The 17,433-nt window shown below is 36.2% G+C and overlaps 1 protein-coding gene across 1 annotated transcript in view; it reads right to left on the bottom strand.

Annotated features, from left to right (window-relative positions):
- The window catches only part of PCDH15 (protocadherin related 15), a gene marked incomplete at its 3' end in the record, with an annotated part of 622,267 nt that overhangs the window by 332,712 nt on the left and 272,122 nt on the right, over positions 1-17,433 (bottom strand). Inside the window, exon 9 of the mRNA XM_084903437.1 lies at positions 9,561-9,731. Coding sequence (XP_084759563.1) covers positions 9,561-9,731 — 171 coding nt within the window. The remainder of the gene's footprint in view (positions 1-9,560; positions 9,732-17,433) is intronic.

Genomic DNA, 17,433 nt, shown 5'->3' with positions numbered 1-17,433 from the left:
TACCTAATAATGATCATTTAATAAGAAGCTATTGTAACTTGAAGCAGGGAAGTAACAGGATCTGATGTCAATCTATCTAATAAAAGAAAATCATGCAAACTGACCATACCTCCACTATGCCCACAAGCCACCCCCACCAGTCAATCAGAAGCAAGTGTGCAAATTAACCCAACCAAGATGGCGGCAGACACAGAGCTGGAGGGAGCAGGAGGCTTGGGTTGCCCCCTGTGATGGAGAAGCCAAGCTTCCTACCTGCCCTAGCTGGCCCTGGCCTCCACTCAAGGCTACAAAGTTTATAGAAGATAAATGAATCCCAGATACCTGCTTCTAGCTAGCCCTGGCCTCTGCTCAAGGAGGCACTGGGGAAAAAAAATAAATAAAAAAAGGAAGGGCTGGGAGCTTGGGTTGCTGGAGGTGATGGCCAGCCTGCAAACAGCCATCAGCCCCTCACCCAGGCTGGCCTGGCACCCCAGCAGCCTCCCCCCCTCCGAAGGGGCTGTGGCCAGCCTGAAAATGGCCCTTAGCCCCTCACGCAGGCTGGCCAGGCACCCCAGCGGGACTCCCACCCTTATCCAGGACACCCTTCAGGGCAAACCAGCTGGCCCCCACCTGTGCACCAGGCCTCTATCTATACTAATAAAAAGGTAATGTACTAATTAGACTAAGAGACCTTCCAGACATTCTTCTGGACATAGCCATCGTGGCAGTGCCAAGGTCGAACAAATTGACATATAAAGTTAACTATGTCTTCTATTCAAGCTAAATCAATTAGATTTTTTCCCCCTTGAATATGCATTTGAGTAGAGGGCAGAAGAAGTATATCCTCTCCTTTTTGTCCCAGCCAGACCACAAGATCCTGCCCCTCCACACAAAATACATAATTCTCCAATCCCCAGTGGCTAATCTCTTTAAACAAATTTCTATCAGCCTAGGGAACATCTAACAGTTCACTTGTATGTAGGTCAAACTCCTTTGTTTGTGTGAAATGAAATAAACTATAATTGTTTCAAACAGGCTTTCGATAGTTGGAAAGACAAGCACCAAATTAATCATGACTATCTTAGGGGATTGAGGGTTGCAATTTTCAGTGTATATAATTTTACAAACTATTTTCTGTATAAGTGACAATTAGCAGCCAATACTTATTTTAATTAAAGCAAATAGTGAAAAACTTTCCAAATTAGCAAGTGGGACAAAAGCGGAATGTTAAATATTACCGGGAGTGGAAGTCCTATCTTCAGCAGCAGTAGAAGCCCCGGGCTGCCTCTGGAGAACTGCAAGTTTTGTGTGACAGTTTGAAAACTTTATTGATAGTCATTGTTTTTGAATTCATAAAATAAGAAAAAAAAAAAGGGAGCAGGATACTTGCTTCCCTGGAGGACATTTAAAATGTGATTCATTGATATATTTTTGGCTCACAGTATTACCTTGTGGCATTTTACAAGAGCTGCTGCCTCTTCCCAAAGCGATAATATATTGCATAATTAATTCAGCACAAGCAGTGACGATGCCAAATCTGTTTATTAAAAGACAGGGCCTCTACTGTTCTTCTCAATAAAGGTATTGCATTCTTTTACATGACCGAAATCATACTGAATTAATGAGGACTAGCATAATCAGAATAAATGAGGCTATCACAAAAGAGATCTCAATTAAACATAGCTATTCAATAACTAATTTGAATTAGCTACTACCGCCCATGAATTTCAGGGTGAAAAACCCAGCCAGAGAAGAAATTACATTAATTATAACCATAGCAATACAATAATAATAGCATAGCTAATATTATTCGATTCTTAGTATTTGCTGGAAACAAGTTAAGTGTGCTGCATGAAACTTTTCTAGGACTAAAAATCCCATATATTAGTTATTTTTCTCCCCATTTTAGAGATAACAAATCCAAATTGAGGTTTAGAGACATTAAATATTCACAACATCACACAGATCTCAATTTGGACTTGGATTTTTTTACATATCACCCTATATTATGATAGTGAACACCTTTGAAATTTGTTTTTACACAATTTAGTAAGTCATGAGGGAGTTCCAGAAGAAATGCTTATGTTAAGTTACAAATATTACGTCCAAATTGAGTGGCTGACTTTTCTCTTATGTATGTTTCATAGAAAACACATGTCTAAAGTTAATTGAAAATGATATTTTGAGCCCTGGCCGGTGTAGCTCAGTGGATAGAGTATCAGCCCACTCACCAGTCATGGGTTTGATTCCCAGTCAAGGGCACATACCTGGGTATGTGCAGGGCACATACAGGAGGCACCCCAGACACATTGATGTTTGTCTCTTCGCTCTCTCCCTCCCTTTTACTCTCTCTAAAAAGAAATAAATTAATTAATAAATATTTTGAAAAATAATTATTTTGAAAAACTAATATTTTGTAAAAAGAGTTGAATTTCCATCTTATTATTGAGCAGAATAGTGACTTTGTTCCTTTAATATCAATAAATTCAGTTCTTCTTTTTGTTTTTCATACCTCAATTGTTTCACAAAAATGAAAATATCTTCATATTGTCTAATGATTGACATTTTTATATTGGTTGAGCCTATTCAACATAAATTTTGACTAGAGATAAAAGGAATAAATGATCTGTTGGTTCTATTAGAATGTCATACACCATTTTCAGAATTACTATTATATAATTTCAAACTCTAGACAATGTTTGCTGGATTCTAGTTTTTATATCTTTTCTTGGTGTTTAGCCATTATTTTCTCAACTTGGATCTAAAATTTCTGTGATCATTTACTGCTGGTAGTGTGTGGGTATGATTGTTGATGAGATGAAAAATGGCAGATAATGCTTTTTTTTTTTTTTACTATAGTTATATGTTATTTTTCTTTTCAACCTACTGTGAAAAAAAATCTTCTCTTTAAAAAAGTTATGGGCAATGTGAAAACTGTCAATTGTTTTGTTCTCCATCCATCACATTGCTGGCCCAAAAAGAGCTCCAGAATACACATTTTGAAACTAATTGGCTTAATGTCTGAGGGAAGATGCAATTTAATATTTATAACATTATGGAAAAGAAGGTAGTATGAAGGCAATATGCTGGTATAATACTTTTAAACTGGGGCTCTATATGGCAACTGGGAAATATGTTTACTTCAACTAAACCACCTATTAGACTCCTATTTGAAGGATATCTTCGACTAGACAATGGCCAAGGTTGGTAATGCTTGCCAGTCCATTCTTATTTGAAAACACTATAAGTATATTAAAATTAAGTATAAATGGATATATATGTATCTATATCTTGCATATTATTTGGAGGTTATATGATTATAATAAAATATTTTATTATGTATAAATAATAAAATGAATAGTATGAATATAAATGATATATAAATATATTATTTGTTATATATTATAAATATGTATGCAATCTACATCTGCATATTTATGATAAATACACTCTATTCTGAGTGAGCAATCAAAAGCCATGCTTATTTATATGCAGTAGCTCAGTGAACAATATATATTTCTTGAACTTATAATCAATGATTTGATTCAATTCAACATACATTAAACATTTACTATGTGACCTGACTGGGTTCTCCGGATATGAGACAAATAGAAAATTTAAAAATGTATGGTCTAGTGAAAGAGAAACAAGTAAACAACTATAATACAAGAATTTCTGTACTTATAGCAAGAACACATGAGGACACAGAGAAAAGTTTAATTTTGAAAACCTATTATTTCAGAAACTTGAATAATAAATATCTTAATATGTGAAAGACAATGAAAAAAAGGGAGGGTAATTCTTATAGAAGTATATACATACAAAGCTATGTGTTTTAAGACAAGTTGCATCATGCAAATTAGAGATGAGATTATAAAGTGGTCAGAAATAAAATTACTTTGAATGAGATGCTAAAAGTTTGGTACTTACTTGGTGTATAATAAAAAAAAAATGAAGTTTTTAAAAAATTTTAATCGATAAGCACTCAGATCACAATTACATTTAAAACAAAAAAAACTTCCTTCAGTGAAGTGATATTTGAAAGTGGGAGAGACCAGAGTTGGGGGGTGCAGAGTTGAGAGTATATCTGAAAATGGGTATTTTGGCTGTGTAAATAGTCACCTAACATATTTGAGTGACATTTTATAGGCAGTACAGAAAGTATCTTTGGAAGTTGATTGGGTTTGGGTTAGGGGGTCATGGAAGTCTAGGTCCAAACCAACAGACCCCCAAAGCAGTAACAAGTAGCTTGAGAATAAGCATGGATTTATTAGAATGCATTAGAAAAGATAATGCAGCATTTATGGGAAATATAGTTAAAAGCTATAGAAAAGGTAGTAAAGATAAGCTAAAATTCATGAGAGATTCCAATTCAGAAAATATATCTAGATCATCCCTATAGTGAGAAAATAAAACTCACTGATCTAGGTTTAATTTATAAAAAAGTTGTAAAAGTTAGAAATCTAAATATATAACTAAGACTTAATAATGAGTGAATGAATCAATCAATCTGAGAGCAATTCAGTTTGAAAAAAAGGCTTTGATGATTTAAGAGGAGAAACCCAGGGCCATCATGGGGAGGAAAAGAACCAGGAGTTTAATAAAACACAAGAGAGGAGGGAGTAGCCAGATTGTAACACATTTAATGAGCATGAGCCAAGAGGCAATTATGTTGTACATCACTGCAAATCACCACCACTCTTGTAATAACTGAGAAAGCTTCCCTGGAAGGAGAGAGCACCATCAATAAAGCAGAGGAGGTAGGTTCCACAGTTACATGAAAACTGGAGTTCTTCATGGCAAAGACCACAGTGGGGGTATTTGTAGGTAAACAATCCTGGTATCCAACCCAAGGCTTTAAAACAGGGCTGGAGAAAAACTCAGAGTGTGTTTTTTATCTGCTAATTGATTTGTCTGGTAGGCAACTAATGCAGGCACAGTAAATAAAGGAAGGTATATACAGTAGACACAGATAGTATGCCAATATTTTCATTTTAATACAGGAACAAATTCAGGAAAAAATTACTAAGAAAAACAAACAAACCAACAACCAACCAACCAACCAACCAGTGTACACCTGTTCAATTCTGAAAAAAAAAGAAAAAAAAGAAAAGGGTATAAGGGTTTACTCTGTCTCTGTGACTCAATAGAAAATGGAGAACACAGAAGTATGGATTTTATACTCTCCATAATTTTCTCACAGTATGAGGAAAATTCAACTACTTAGAGGTAATAACTTTAAAAAAGTCAGAAAGTGAGAATACAAACAATATACAAGTATGAGAAGGATTTTATCTCATCCTAGTTGTCAAGTCTCCTCAAGTAGCATACAATACAACATGCATTAGGGTCAAATAGATACTTACAAAATAATCCTACATACTATCTAATAAAAGAGTAATATGGAAATTGACTGTACCTCCACTACATCCACAAGCCACACCCACCAGCCAATCAGGAGCAATTATGCAAATTAACCTAACCAAGATGGCTGTGTTCATGGAGAGAGCAGGAGGCTTGGCAATGGAGGAAGCCAAGCTTTCTGCCTGCCCTGGCCTGCCTTGGACTCTGCTTAAGGCTTCCAAATTTCAAATATAGAAGATAAATAAATCCCAACAAAAATGACTGCAGCCACAGAGCAAGCAGGAGGCTTGGCTGTGCTCAAGGCTATAAAGTTTCAATTATAAAAGATAAATAAATTCCAGCTTCCAGGGCCTCCACTTGGTTTGCTGGGGGGCATGGCTGGCCTGCAAACTACCATAGGCCCCTCCCCCCAGGCCACCCCAAACCCCAAAGAAACCTCCACCCTGATCCAGGAAACCCTTCAGGGCAAACCAGCTGACCCCACCCATGCACCAGGCCTCTATATTATCTAATCCTATCCAATAAAAGAATAATATGCAAATTCACCATAACTCCAACACACAAGATGGTTGCCCTCATGTGGACACAAGATGGCCACCACAATATGGCCAGGAGAGGGCAGTTGGGAGGGACTAGATATGCAAGAGAGGGCAGTTGTGGGTGATCAGACCAGCAGAGGAGGGAAGTTGGGAGTGACTGGGCCTGCAGGTAAGGGCAGTTGGGGGTGACTAGGCCGGCAGGGTAGGGCAGTTAGGGGTGACCAGGTCGTTAGCGGAAAACAGGCTGGCAGGGGAGCAGTTAGGCATCAATCAGGCTGTCAGTGAAGTGGTTAGGGGTGATCAGGCTGGCAGGCAGAAGCAGCTAGGAGCAATCAGGAAGTCAGGCAGGTGAGCAATTGGGTGCCAGCAGTCCTGGATTGTGAGAGGGCAGTTGGACATCCCTCCAGGGGCCCTAGATTGGAGAGGATGCAGGCTGGGCTGAGGGATACCCCCCACCATGCACAATTTTTGTTCATTGGGCCTCTAGTATTAGTAATAAAAGCCTAATATGCTAAGTGTCCAGCCAGCCATTCAACCAATTAAAGTGTAATATGCTAATGATATGCTAAGGCCACTTAACCACTCACTATGACATGCACTGGCCACGTGGGATCAGAAAGTCAACTAGCCCACCAGTCGCTATGATGTGAACTGACCACCAGGGGACAGACACTCCAACTGGTAGGTTAGCTTCCTGTTGTGAGCCGGTGTATAGAAACTGAGATCCTGGTATACAAGCTGGACATGCCCTGGAGCCTTCCCATGATCCCTCCCTTGCTGGCCAACCTCCCGTGTCCCTCCCTGACCCCATTTGTGCACTTGTCGGGTCTGTCAGCCTGGCCTGCACCCTCTCTCAATCTGGTACCTTGGGAGATGTCAGAAATGCGATTTCAGCCTGATCCCACAGGCCAGGCCAAAGGACCCTATTGGTGCACAAAATTTGTGCACCAGGCCTCTAGTAAAGAAATGATAATTAGCATAGGACTAAAATTCACTTTAGAACCCTTGAGATACCAGATTTATACATTTACATACTCAGTATAATATTAATTTTAGTGTTTGTTGAATACATTAATTTTTCTGAAGATCATTTTCAGTAGTAGAAAAACATGTAAAACACTTAGATAAGTTTATCTCTAAACACATGATTATTTGCATTTCAACAAACAGTATTTTTTAATTCTTAATAGGTCCTGCTTTGTGAGTGAAAACCTGTATTAGTCTACCTTTCAAGTTTTTTCTGAGCTCATAAATTTTGCAAGCATTATATTGAAACTTAGAATGGTTTCTCAAGTCAAAAATACCACTGAGGTAATTGGTGGAAAATTTCACATAGAAGGTGAGCCGGTGTCAAAGCTTCAAAATTTTAAGAATTAATTCAGGAAAGGATCAGCAAGTATGTAATTAGAGTCATCATGTCCTGTTAAGCTGACATAAATGCTTAGTCCTCTCACTCTAAATAGCAAGATCTTACTTATTGAAATTCCCAGCAATTTTAGCAAAATATATAAAGGAAAAGAAAAGAATGAGATAAACACAGCAATCTGAACATGAAACTCAAAAACTGGTTCCACTTCTTAAACCATAGTAATCAGAGGGCTTTCAAGAGAGCATGTGAAAGAACACAGGGAAACTCATTATCAGCATTAAGACTGATTAAAAAATAACACAACACATTTTATTTCAGAGAGGAAGTGAGAGGAAGAGAGAGATTAGAATCATTAATGATGAGAATCATTGATCGGCTGCCTCCCGCACACCCAACACTGGGTTTGAGCCCGCAACTGGGGCATGTGCCCTGACCTCCTGATTCATAGGCTGATGCTCAATCACTGAGCAACACCGGCCAGGCAATGACTGATTTTATTTTCCAAAGATTGCCACAGTAAAATTTCTTTCCCCATGTATTCTTGTGTGTGATTGAGGCACATGTCCCATTATGGGATAGTATGCCATTCCATTTCTTGAGTCTGGCAGCGGTTTGCCAACAGCAGAAGAGCAAAGCAAATTACAAGGCTTGTTCATAAACCTGCTGCCTAATTCTCTTCGGGAGTTTGTTCTTGGAACCCAGCACCTGGCTGGGAGGGAACTCAGAGAGCCTAGGAGAGGCCCACAGGCATTGGCAATAAAGCCTGGAGTTCACAGCCATGCTTGAGCTTGTGACAATAGCCAGAATCAACTTGTTAGGTTAACCACTCTGAAAGTGGGACCCAGTGCCCAGTCAAGGTGCCCCAGGCAGTTCTATGTGGAGCAAGAATGAGGCTCTTCTTCAAGTCTGCCAAAATTGCAGCTTTCTGAGCAAATTGGAAAGTTCTTGTTGAAGCCATTAAGTTTAGGTGAATTGTTATGCAGCCACAAATAATCAGAACAACTGCCCAATTTTGCAAATATGCATATTTACATTTTTTGGCAATAAAAATATACCTTAAATGGATAAATATTTGCCATGATTATTTAAGTATGTAAAATGAAAATCCTCTTTGTTTCAAAGAATGTTAAAGAATGGGTCAATCTGTTAAAATGATGATGAAGTATAAAAATTGATCATCTTGGAATTTATAGCATAACACTTAATTCAAGATGCATGATTTTAAAAGAAAACACTTTTTACTTGTTAGCTGTAAGGCCACAGAAAGTTACTTAAACTTTGTACCTCAGAAAGCTCATCTGTAACATTACCATAACAATGGTTACTATGCAAATGGATTGCAGTTGATATTTTTGTAGAGTTCAGTACAGTTTTGGTGAAATTAAACCACTAGTCATTATTATAATTTATATTTTTATCCCAAATCTGGAGCATAGCCTTGTCTTTAGCATGAAGCTATTAAACCATGAAAGATGCTTAATCTCTAATCTGGAAGAAAGAGGAAGGGAGACTCAAAAATCCTTTATGAAATCAATCCAGTGCTTCCCCATGCAACCTCTGTCTTCTGTTACTTCTTTCAATACATCAAGCACTGTTAAACAGACAGATCATTGATTTTGGTCATTATTATAACAGTGTGTCCTTCTCTTGGGATCTCACTAGTATACCAGCTATATATATTAACTCAGAAAAATAAAATAATACTGAAAATATTACTTTTTCTCATTATTTCTATTAAGCATGTCAAATAAAGTTTAATATTCTCCATCATTAATATAGCTTAATTTAGAATTTAATAAGTCAAGCAGAAACCAGTGTGGAAAACAAGTATTTAAACCTTACCTTCCTAATTCTTTAAAATATATATTTAAGGAATAAATATTTGCATTCAGGATTCATTAGTTTCCATCTCCAAGTAGCCAAGCTTAATCTCCACTAATAATTCAGAACCTAATGAGGCTAGAGAATATCTTTTTGACCCGTGTGTCCTCTGATTGAGGACTGCATTTTTACATGTGGAGTTTAGGAAAAGCTGGAGTTAGTTTTCAGAGTTTCACAGAACATATCGGAAAACTAACTCAGTGCACAGGGAGCTGTTGCTCCATCACATACTTCCTACTTTGTAAATAACATCATTGTGCATTGTGACCAAACGTGTGCACCTTGTCTCCAAAACAGGCTTTGGGCATCACTAGTTTCAACACCCAAAGAGCGAAGTCTGCACTTCTCACTTAATGTCTGAAAAACACTTGATCAGAATCGCACTGAGGTCACAGAGGTGAATGTGAAGAAGAAGACAGTGTACTTACCGGGGTTCTCAGCTCAGGTATGGCAGCTTGATAGTGGAGTGGACGGCAATCACGAGTGTTTGGCACCAGGACACAGGGAAGAAACATCGGACCCAAGTCATCTCCGTCCAGAACGTCCACTGTGAGGGTGGTGGTGGTGGTTCGCCGTTCATTCAGATTCTGTGCCCGATCCTGTGAGAGAGAAAAAATCAACAAGAAAAACAAACAACCAAACAACACAATGGACTAATGCTTCCCTCACTTTGGCTGAACTCTGGACCAGTGCTTCTGATGGCAGTCACCTGACCTCTGTTTTCCCAGAGCATTTACTTTAGAAAACTTGCAATTGAAAAATTTTCTCTGCCCCTTGGAAATGTGAATCTTCTCCCTGCTCAATTTTTCTTGAAGTATAGTTGACATACAATTTTATTTCAGTTTCAGTTACATGATTCCACGTTTATATACGTATTATAATCACCATGATAACAAGTTTAACAACCATCTTTCACAGTACAGTTATTATAATATTATTATAAAGATTAAAAAAAAATAGAAATATAACAGAACCCAACTATTAGTTCTACTTCTGGCTGGCTATTTATCAGAAGAAAATTAAAACGTTAATTCAAAAAGCTATATGCACCCCCATGGTTCATCCCAGCTCGCACTTTTGCCCGTTTTTATGATCCAAGACTCTTCTCTTTAAAATATAATCATCAAGGAAGATAGAGCTTCTATATCCCAGTCACTGTGGGAGGCTGGGAGCAGAACTTCCAGAGGAGGCTTGCTTCAAATTGCGGAACTACCTCCCATTAGAAAGATACAATAAAGTTTTCTTCTTCTTCTTTGAGAAGACCAATTAGCAAATAAAGATGATCTTTGATTTTCCAACCTAACTTCTTTTTATGTTTTAAGCAATTTAGGTTTATTAGGTAAATTTGGGTTATTTTAAGAACATACCTCATTAAAGAAAAATGAAGAGGAAAATAAAGGGAAGAAAATAAAATAAAACCTTTGCTCTTCTCACTTAATGTCTGAAAAACATTAAGTGAGAAGAGGTCTGCTGTACTCTTATTAAAGAAATACTTCGCATGTGTCACACAATTTTTTCTGTTATAAAGTTTTGTGAGAGCATTTTTATCTCCATGTAGTCTGCTGACATCATTAAAATAATTGTGTACCCTGGTTGGTGTGGCTCAGTGGATAGAGCATTGGCCCTAGTACCAAAAAGGTCCTGAGTTCAATTCCCTGTCAAAGGCAAGTACCTGGGTTGGAGGTCTCATCTCTGGCCCTGGCGGGGGCATGTGCAGGAGGCAACCAATCCATGGATCTCTCTCATGTAGATGGTTTTCTCTCTCTGCCCTCCCTCAATCCCTCTTTCCAGTCTCTTTAAAAATCAATGGGTGTGAATCAACAACAACAACAACAACAAAATAATAACCTAGCATTCCAAATTTCTAAATGAAACCTGTTTTATTTTGTTTCTCCATTACTAGGAACTCTAAAAAGTTACAATTGCTAAGAAGAGTTTACTTGTAAAAGTAATGGGAGTTCTTTCTCTTTTTCATTTGACATATATTGCCAAGAGAAGAGTTATCTCTGTGTTGCTGTGTTTTCTTTTTTGTGTGTTTTTTTTTAATTGAGCTTTAACTAACATATAGCCATGTATAAGTTGAAGGAATATAACATACTGAATTACATATACTATTAAATAATTATTGCAATACATTTAGTTAATTTACAATATATATATATATACATTTTTTTTGAAAATTTTGTTTCCTTGTGATGAACTACCTAGCCCTGTGGTCAGCAAACTGAGGCTCACAAGCCACATGCGGCTCTTTGGCCCCTTGAGTGTGGCTCTTTCACAAAATACCATGGTCTGGGCGAGTCTATTTTGAAGAAGTGGCGTTAGAAAAAGTTTAAGTTTAAAAAATTTGGCTCTCAAAAGAAATTCCAATCATTGTTCTGTTGATATTTGGCTCTGTTGACTAATGAGTTTGCCGACCACTGACCTAGCCCTTCCTTACATTAGAGTTGACTGCATTCTGGTCTCCTTCTCTTGATTAGCATTTTCCTGATGATTAATGATGGTGAACATCTTATCATATGTATGTGGACCATTGGTATGTCCTCTTTGGTGAAATGTCTATTCTGCCTATTTTTATATTGGATTTGTGTGTGTGTGTGTGTGTGTGTGTGTGTGTGTGAAGTTGTTTGATCCTTATATATTTTTCATGTATGGTTTGCAAATATCTTCTCCCATTTGGTGGGTTGTCTTGTTGATGGTTTCCTTCTCTGTGCAAAAACATTTTAGTTTGATGTAGTCCCCTATGTTTAAATTTTCTTTATTTCTTAGAATTATATTTTAAATGTGTGAGTTTAAATGTTTGAGTATATATAGAAAAATATTCACTTAACATAAACCCATGGGTTTCTTTTACATTTTGGCAAATACATCTGGTTTATCAAATGTCCCATTTTAAAATTATGATTACTTAGGATGAACTTAAACTTATACAAAAGACTGAATCGATCTCAACTTAAGAAAATAAGTATTAAACAAGTAACATTATATATGACCTTGAATGTGGCAAGACTGTTTTAATATCCCAGAGGCAGCGTTTCTACATTTGCATGCTATTCAGCCCTGCACCGTACACCACCAGGTCACCACCAGGTCACTGTAATCAACAAAGTGGAATGTTTCCTAAGGTGTTTTTTTATTTTTTATTTTATTTTATTTTTACTCTGTTAGGTACAAATCTTTCACTATTCTCTAGTCTTGGGGTCATTGTCACTATGCTATAAAACAGATGCAAATGCATAACAGAGAGTGTGCATTTAACAACATACATAATGTAGATTTTTATTGCATACTGGAAAAATATACTTCTTACAAAGTGTTGATTTATAAAATGTGAGTTTTTAAGTGGCGGGGGGGGGGGGGAGGAGTGGAAAAAGAAAAGGCCAGATAATCTACTGTGGGCTCAATTCCTAGGAGGGAACATGCAAGAGACAGTCGATGGATGATTCTCATCATTGATGGTTCTACCTCTCTCTCCTTCCTCTCTAAAATCAATAAAGATATATATATATATATATATATATATATATATATATATATATTTAAATAATAGCTCAGAGATAACTAAATCATTGTCACAATCCACTCTTTTTTACAAAGCACATTTTTATAAAACTAAAAGTATTTCAACTGTGATCATATAAAGGTGATAAGACCTCTAACTCTCAGATGAGTATATGTCAATTCCTTCATCTCAAGTGAAAGGATTTCTGAAAAATAGTTTAAGCACCCACTATTCTGTAATCAAACTAGAGATAAATGATTGTTTCTAACTCAATCAGTGCCTGCTCTATATTTAGAAGTATATTACGTTTAATATTGATTGTATTGAATGGGGCCAGAAAGATGTGGACTCTAACAAATACTATGAAATTTTGGGTGACCTGGTTTTAAAATGAGTCTGAGGTAGACATGTCAAAGTTTGGATTTTAGTTTTGAGGCAATGTCATAGAAAACTTGGAATAAAGAGCCACCTAACATTTAAATACTCAGTACTCAAGTAGTTCATAATTTAATAAAATGGCTAGAAGCATTCACCAAACCTTACTCATAGATACATATTTTAAAGGCTCTTTCATTGCCTTCTCAGGTATTTGCAGTTGGGAAAGGAAAAAAAAAAGCAACATATTTGGAGTTGCCCTGAGTCTTTTGACCCTAACTCGGTTGGTTAACCAAGATCTCAGAAGTGTTTGTCTTGCTTCTGCTCACCAATGATAGATGGAATATCACTGACTGAAAATTTAAAACTTATCCTAGCAACATGATTCTGTTAAAATTCTATATTCAGAAAGAAAAACAGCTGTAATAAGATTGCCTTGGTCTAAGTCACTTTAAAAGTATTCCTTTTTTCTTTTTCTTTTTCTTCTCTTCTTGAAATTGTATTTTTATTTGAAACATTTGCCTATCTAAAATAAAGTATACATACAGGATAGTATCATAATTTATATGTTCATATGCTCACCTATCTTGATTACTTGAACATTTTATAGGTAGTAAACCATTAAATGCCACCTTTCTATTTCAGCTCCCCTCTCCAAGACTATGCCCAAGAAATGGGAAGGGTTCCAAAATATGGGAGTAAAATGAGCAGTTCTTCCACATACCAGTTGGCAGTAGACAGGTCAGGGTGGGGGTTACTTCTGAAAAGTTGTTTACATAGTTTGAATCTAAAAGTATAAAAATTATTTTATATCTAAGCCCACATAATTGCAATGTGTTGAAGGAGAGCTGACATATGCCATTTGGGGCACTATTTATTTTGAATTATTAACATTACATATGAAACAGCTGGTACAAGAACAACACTTTGACCCTCCTTTGTACTCCTGAATGTAGAAAATAAACTTTCATATGAAAAGTAACCGACCCATACTAGGATCATAGAAAGCATCCTTATCACCAGGAATAGAGATTTTAGGACCCAGATGGCTCTAAACAAACATTGTTAATCCGCACTAATTTATTACTCTAAATCCTAATCCATTTGTTTTGCCAATTCTTTACAAATTTACTGTTTCCTTGTCTAAAGTTATCAAAGTTGTTTCTTTTAATCTAATAGTTTTTTATGGAGCTCCTGTACATAGACTGGTAAAATTAAATTTGTTTTCCTCTTAATATATCTTATTAGACCAGCCCAAAAAAGCTAGAAGGGAATGAGATAAATGGTTTCTGCTTCTACAATTCACATACTTTAAAATATATGCTTAGCCATTAGGAAAAATTACAGCTAAAAACTAAATAGTAGTTCAATATTTTTTATAAATTATATTATTTATTAAAAACAGCTAGAGTTTCTTCTCCAGATTTGTTAAAATAAAGAAGATCATGCAATTAATAAGATAACTCAAAAAATCATTCTTGCTATGATTCTAAATAATCCTGAAAATTATTTAAGAGCTCTTGAGTAAACAGCCCTTAGTATTTTCCTTAGAATTCAAGTAATACAAAAGACAGTAGCTTGTAAGAAAATCTATGTATAGAGATGAGTTTGATTCCTTTGTGACTTAGGATAACATAAAAATTAGAATCTGTGATAATAGAATGTATTGGAGATTTCAATAAAAGAAAACCCCATTGATTTTTATACTTCTCTGAAATTCCTTTCTGGGATATTTTTCCTTCTTTTCTCTATAACTAATCATTCATTCATTTGATATTCATATGGAAAATAAAAAGTGTGGGTGATAATGTTATAAATACTATCAAGAAAACAAGTGACATATTTTTTTTAGTGTGGGCCAACCAAAACTCTTCTAACATATTCAAGAATATAACATGTTCACATGGATAAAAAGAACTTCCCACAAAATTTGAATGGTTCTCTTTTCAAACCAATCAAATATTTGTACCATAAACAGAGCCAGGCCAACGCTGAGTAATGTTCAGTATTTCTCATCAGACCTCTAGCCTCTTAGATACCATCTACTTTAAAGTCAAAATATATAGTTCAGATTTCAACTTTCCTTATAACTTGCAGAGGTTTTATTTATTTTTATTTTAAAAATATGTTCTTGCTCAGCCAGCTTGGCTCAGTGGTTGAGCATTGACCTATGAACCGGGAGGTAGTGGTTCAATTACCAGTGAGGCAAATGTCTGGCTGCAGGCTCGATCTCCTTGTGTGGGGTTTGCAGGAGGCAGCTGATCAATGATTCTCTCTCATCACTGATGTTTCTGTCTCTCTCTCCATAGCCTTTCCTTTCTGAAATCAATAAAAATATATTTAAGAAAAAAAATCATATTGATTTTAGAAAGAGAGAAAGAAAGAGGGGTAGATAGAAACATTGATAAGTGAGACACTTAGATTGGCTGCCTCTTGCACACCCCACACTGGCAATGGAGCCTAGAAGCTGGACATGTACCCCGACTCAGAATCCAAACTGTGATCCCTTGTCTCATGGGTCAACTCTCAACCGCTGAGCCACACCAACTGGGCAACTTGCAGAAGTTTTTAATGTACATCATTTAGTTTATAGATTGATTTACATACTACCAATAAAGTAATAAAAATATAAAAGAACTAGAGGCCTGGTGCACAAAATTCATGAATAAGAAGGGGAGGTGTCCCTCAGCCTGGCCAGCACTCTCTCTAATCCTGGATCTCCCTCACAATCCGGGACCACTGTCTCCTAACTGCTAGTCTGCCTGCCTGCCTGATCACCCCTAACTGCCCTGCCTTGGCAGCCTGATCATCCCTAACTGCCCTTCCCTGCCGACCTGATCACCCCTAACCACCTCTGTCCCAGCCCTGCCACCATGGCTTTGTCTGGAAGAATGTCCGGTCTAATTAGCATATTACCCTTTTATTAGTACAGATAAGAAAGATAATTTTCCATATATGATATCATTATCCATACAAACACAAAAATTAAACTATGTAGATACTGGTATATACAAACTAGCATATGCTTAACAACCAGCTCTCTGAGATAAGAAACACTGATTTATAGTATCTGCCACTTACAATACTGTAAATTCTTCCACTATGACCACAAATGTGAGGTCAGTGAACCCAGAGTTAGGAAGAAGTACCAACAATTGACCCTCTAGCAAGTATGAGCCAGCTTTTCAGCTCTAATAGCCCACTGTCTACAGTAAATTATATAGCAAAAAAGTAGAGACTATGGACAGTCTTCTTTATAATTTGTGGGACTGTGATAAATTGCAACACTGGAAAACAATATATTACCTACTCACATTGAAAGTAAATATATATATATATATATATATATATATATATATATATATATATATTCATATAAATATTCATAGTTATTCTATTTTTAAGTTACCCATTTTAAACAGTAAATTAGAAGAACTATAGTGGTTATGTTATACTGTAATAATCTCAGAATATATTCTAAGCATTAATCTAAGTTCATTTTTGTTTGCTAACATAATAATTCTGACAAGAACCCTATGTGGCATGTTTCATTAATATCCTCATTTTAGTTAGGAAACTGACAGTCAAAGTATCCCTGAAGTCAGACAACTAGTAAATGGCAGAGCTGGGATTTTAACAACGTGGTTCTAGAGTTAATGCTTTTAACACTAAGCTTCACTTACTGCCTTTCATAATAGTCATGAGGAAACTCTTAATTCCATACCCAAATGCAAAAAAAAACAAACAGAATCTAAGTATAGTTGAATAAATTGTGATAGATACTAATTTCAGTATGTTCTACAACTTTAAATAATATAATATATAATTCTATGAGGCTCTTGTGTTTCAATGGTGGAGCATCAACCCATGAACCTGGAAATCACAGTTAGATCTGAAGTCAGTGCAGATACCTGAGCATCTGGCTGATACATCCCCAGTAAGGGGTGTGCAGGAGGCAGCTGATCAATGCTTCTCTCTCATCATTGATGTTTCTACCTCTCCTTCTCTCTAACACTAGTATATAATTCTGAAAACTTTTAAAATACCCCAAAGTTATAATGTTCTATAGCTACTGTTCACATTTAACACTGTATGCTTTAAAATTATATAAAATTTCTTTTCTCAGTTGAAAAAAATCTTCCAACTTCTCATCCATTCCATTCCTTACTTTCAATGATTCATGTATATATATCTATTTCATAATTTTATCCCTGACACATTAAAAACTTATCACTCTCTCCCTAGTTATGAGTAGTCTAGTAAATTGAATACAAATTATTCCAGATGGCTTTATAAATATTTCAGTTTAGACAGCAATTCAGATTTTTGTTAGCTTACATTTCTTTATAAAATAAAATTAGTTCATTTTAATGAGCACAATACAAACTAGCTTTCAAATACATGCCATAGCATGCTGAATTTTT

The sequence above is a fragment of the Pipistrellus hanaki genome (genome assembly GCF_964339955.1).
Source record: "Pipistrellus hanaki genome assembly, chromosome: 14".
In the NCBI taxonomy this organism is placed as follows: Eukaryota; Metazoa; Chordata; class Mammalia; order Chiroptera; family Vespertilionidae; genus Pipistrellus; species Pipistrellus hanaki.
Note: the sequence above shows the minus strand (reverse complement) of the source record. Positions and strands in the feature narration are given on the sequence as shown.